We start from the raw sequence: 5,049 nt of genomic DNA on the forward strand, positions 1-5,049 counted from the left end.
TTCTTCCTCTCCCACTCCCCCTGCTTGTGTTCCCTCTCTCGCTGGCTGTCTCTATCTCTGTCAAATAAATAAATAAAATCTTTAAAAAAAAAAAAAAAGGCCCAGAATGGGGCTATGTCCTCATTTATGTATGTCTACCATAACCACCGTGATCATTAGGGTGATTGCTGCAAGAGCCACACTCCCCCCTCACCATTCACATTCACCACAGCTATCTGCTATGTCTATAGATCCCCATTAAATTTTTGTCTTACCCTTCGGTAACTTTCTCCCTTATTATCGTCCTTGGTATGTATATTAACGTGATTCCACCAATAGAAGATTTTTGTAAAAACTGTATCTCACATTATCTAGTAAGGTCTCTGGCCATGATTTAAAAGTCTGACTTTTGTGTTTTTTGAAAAACGGGGGGAAAAAAGCTATTTACCTACCCATGCGTCTACCTACTTCCCTCCTTCCCTATCTTCCTATCTATATCTACCTACATCTGCTAGAAATACTACCATAACCACTGGAATAGAGGATCTGGGAACTAAAATGTGAATTTCATCCAAGACAAATTCATTCTGTTGAGATTTTAACTGTAAATTCTGTAATTCACTGAAAAGTAATTCCTTCCTGGAAAATCGTGTCCATTATGTTAGGGGAAAGTCTAAGGAAAGAAAGATATTTATATAAACCTTTATTTTAGCTTATCCTTTTTATCTTTCAAGAAGAATGCTTTTTAAAAAATGCTTTCATATTTTCATAAACAGAGTCTGACTTTTGATGGTTACCAGTAAAGTGAGTCTCCAACTGCAGGCAAAACCTTGAAGTAAAATGATCATAAGTAGTAACTCATTCTTTATGACTTTATTTTAATTTCAGAATTCTAATTACTGATATGCGCTTCTAAAGATATTACTTGGGCACATTGAATGGTTCCCTGGTGTTCAGAGGGATGGTAATACTGTATCAGTAATGAGAGTAAATGCTCTCATTTATATACACAGTAAAGGTGAACAGTGAAGGCTGGATTCCCAACTGCAAAGCTACCTTTTGATTATCTGGGGATTTACTGTCCCTCCTAACCATCACTATTAATTAGTATTTCCACCAGAGATAGGAAAGGCGAGATGAAAACTGAAGACTAGATCTCTAAATATCTTGGCAAGTGTATGATTTGTTATTCATAAACAGCCCTAGTAAAAGGTATTGAATGAGAAAGAATGAATCATTTATCCATTTATTCAACTATTCATTGAGCACTTCCTGTATTCCAGCCATTGTTCACCGCCCTGAACAAAGCAAAATGCTCTCGTGGAGCTTAGGTTCTAGTGAAGCAGACAGCACACAAATTTTATATATATATATATCACATGGTAATGAGCATTTGGAGAAAAATAAAGTGGGGTAAAGGAATAGGGAGAGTCAGATAGGGGAAATGAAACCTTTTGTTTTTTTAAGTGTAGTTTAAAAAAATTCCTATATTTAGGTGGTAAGTGGTGCTTGAATAGAAATCTGAATGAAATGAGAGCAGGAGCCAATGTGTGTTCTAAGGAAGAGTGTTCCAGACACAGAAAACAGTCGGCTAAAATGAGGGTGTCCATGTGTCAGTTGGGAACGTATTTGTCTGAGTTCCTTCAGCTGTTAGCCAGTAGCATAGGTGTTTGGAAATCACAATTAAGAACAGGATGAATGGTCAAAGGTATATTCTTCGTTGTTGAAGTACTCACCTGAATCAAGGCATGCTTTCTATGTGAAAATCTCTCTCCGAATAAAAAAATGTGATCATTCACAGAGATGAAGAACAGAATTCAGCTATTATACTACAACTAATATAACTATTGGTAAATTAACTTTTCCCACTCCCTGATTATATCATCCAAATCCTGGTTTCTCAACGTGGGCACTATTGGCATTTGGCTGGATAATTCCTTATTGTGAGGCTGTCCTGTGTGCTGTTGGACGTTCAGCTGTATTTCTGGCCTCGACCCACTACATGTCCGTAGCACCTCCAAGTTGTGACAACCAAAAATATCTCAGTACGTTGTTAGATGCCCCCGGTCTAAATAAAAATGGAAATGGCCTCATATAACCAGTCTTTTCCAAATACTAGTTTGAACACTTTTTCAGGGAAGCTAAAGAGGCATATACATGCAAATATATGTCCAGTAGGTCTTAAGCAGTTTCCAATGACAAATACCACGAACTAAATTATCTGCATAGAATTTGTCCTGAAAACATTACAGCAATGATTATTTCAAGCCACCCACTTGTAAGGTAGTCTGAATATTTTCTATAACAACATGCACCGTGCCTGCCTATCTAATATGCTGCCTAGTGTACAAAGGAATTTGAAATTGACATCTTACTACAAGCAAGTCGCATGTGGAAAACATACAGAGACCACTTGCCAGGCCCCATCCTCATCCCACCTCCTCTCAGACCCGGGGTTCTCAGTCGTGCCAGCTGTGGATTCTCCTGTCTACTCACGCCCTCAGCCACTCTACAGTGACTTTTCAAACTGATGATATATGATTCCAATCCTTTACTCTCTGTAATAACACCCACTTCCATCTTTAAAAATCCTTCCTTCTCTGTTATTTAACATTCCTGTGGTGCATCATTTTGCTGCCAGCAGTCGATTCCAGCACCTTAACCTATTAGAACGGTTTTTGCTCCACATGAGTGACTCGGGACCTCTTTAAGCCCTCCCTGCACCCCACCCCCCAAAGAACCCACAGAAACCCACGGGAAGCAATGGAGCCCCTACTGAAGTTTCACCTGACACAGAAAAGACAACCAAGCACCGTCTCCCATGGACACTCTGCTTTCCCAAAGTCCTCTTGGGGCTCTCTTCCCGCTCCCTTCCCCACTCCTTATCTGACTTTTCTTCAGCCCAGCTCTTCCTCCAGCCCCAGCAGGGAAGTGACCTTGTAGAATAGGGATTCCCCAAACTACCACCCCTAGCCAAAGCTGCCCACTACTAAGAAAGTTTTGCACACTTTTTACTAATTTTAACAAGCAATCTATTTTATGACATATGATCATATGCTATTTAAATTTCAGCATATATAAAGTTAGATTAGACCACAACCATGTTCATTCTTTGTTTATAAATGAGCCATGCTTATCTGTATCTTTTGTGGCTGCTTTCCCATCGCACTGGCAGCAGTGCGTCCTTATAGAACTAAGTGGTTGCCGTGGAGACCATAAGGCCCACAAAGCCTAAAATATTTACTACCTGACCCTTCATAGAAAAAGTTTGCTGACATCTTCCACAGAGTGGAATCCCCATCCCCAGTGACTTATCACAGTGCTTCCTCCACATACACAATGCACCCCGGGCCCTAAGAGGAAATCTGCATGGATGACGCATGTGTTTCTGCGTGTCTATGTGTCTGTCACTGTGTATATGTGTATTTTAAGGTATGAGGAGGGGTGTTGTCAGCAGCTGGGTTGAATGCAAGCTCAGGGCAGGGACCCAGATTGTGCCCCCTCAGCCCCCACCTCCCACATCACACTGTAAGTACTTGCTAGACATCAGAAAAAAAAAAAACCTGCAGCGTTTTTCAATATTAAATTTTGGTTTTATGTTTAAATTTACCTATTAAAATAGAAATATTTTCCCCCTTAGATTTAATTCACTTTCAAAAAATTTTTATGAGGAAGTTGAGAACTATCAAAAATGGACAGAAAGCCGGTTCATCACCTATGAAAAAGAGCACCTTGGCCATATAAATCAATGTCTAAAGCTCCTACAGGAGAAACTGGTAAGGAGTTCTGTTATTCATGAAGTAAACAGCTGCAGAGTCATTGTCTGGATGTTAGCAATGAGTCAAGGTCTTGAAAGTTTCATTGCGACATTCACAGTCACATTCACGGTCTATAACTTACCTTTCCTGCACCCGGATAGGAATCCCGAGGCCTGACTTTTGGTCCTGGTGTGCTACTCTCCCACTCCATGAACCCATACCTCCGAGTGTGCTCTACCTATGACAGAATAACTTAAAGATGGGTGTTGGTTTGTTTTTTTTTTAAAGATTTTATTTATTTATTTGACAGAGATAGAGACAGCCAGTGAGAGAGGGAACACAAGCAGGGCGAGTGGGAGAGGAAGAAGCAGGCTCATAGAGGAGGAGCCTGATGTGGGGCTTGATCCCATAACGCCGGGATCACGCCCTGAGCCGAAGGCAGACGCTTAACCACTGTGCCACCCAGGCACCCCTAGGTGTTGGTTTTTTAAAAAAATACAGATTCCTGGTCCCAACCCAGAGCGGGATCAGACCCCCGGGTCCTCTTCTGGGGATCTGTGCTTCCAGGCCAGCTCCCTGGGTGACACTTGGACACCGTAAAGCCTAAAAACTTCTACCATAGACAAGTCAGTTTACCTGTCCGAAGATCCATTTGTAGACCAAAGGTTTTCAAAACTCCTTTTCCAGCTCCAACTTTGTAGAGAACCCCCAGCTTTGAGGCAAGACTACCAGGATGGATTTCATTCATTGCAGGTTCCTTTCCACTCCAGCCAGCTCAGCCAGCCAGCTGCTAGCCCCAACAGGAGAGCAGCACAAGGCCACCTGTGTCACCAGGGACTGCCAGCCTTGCTGATGATTCAAATAAGATGTTTCTGGAACTTCGGTAGAGGGGCTTTGGGCAGCTGACAGAGACAGGAGTCCAAGAGATGGCGATAACCATGACAGCTTTATCACTGATAAGGCTATTGAAGTCTGTGTGGTCTGATGTGCAGCCAAGAGGGCCTGCTAGTTCTCCTGGATTTACAAAGACTCCTCCACCAGTTCTAGGCAGCACTAGGTGACCACAGGGTCACCTACAGGCAGAAGCTTCACACTGCAAGTAAGAGAGAGGCTGGAGGGGCGCCTGGGTGGCACAGCGGTTAAGCGTCTGCCTTCAGCTCAGGGCGTGATCCCGGCGTTACGGGATCAAGCCCCACATCAGGCTCCTCCGCTCTGAGCCTGCTTCTTCCTCTCCCACTCCCCCTGCTTGTGTTCCCTCTCTCGCTGGCTGTCTCTATCTCTGTCGAATAAATAAATAAAAAATCTTTAAAAA

General features: G+C 42.5%; 1 protein-coding gene across 1 annotated transcript in view; it reads left to right on the forward strand.

Moving 5' to 3' along the window:
- FAM81B (family with sequence similarity 81 member B) overlaps window positions 1–5,049 on the forward strand; it is a 61,211-nt gene that overhangs the window by 53,440 nt on the left and 2,722 nt on the right. The window contains 1 exon segment of the mRNA XM_011235567.3: window positions 3,620–3,755. Coding sequence (XP_011233869.3) covers window positions 3,620–3,755 — 136 coding nt within the window.

The sequence above is a fragment of the Ailuropoda melanoleuca genome, chromosome 3 (genome assembly GCF_002007445.2).
Source record: "Ailuropoda melanoleuca isolate Jingjing chromosome 3, ASM200744v2, whole genome shotgun sequence".
In the NCBI taxonomy this organism is placed as follows: domain Eukaryota; kingdom Metazoa; phylum Chordata; class Mammalia; order Carnivora; family Ursidae; genus Ailuropoda; species Ailuropoda melanoleuca.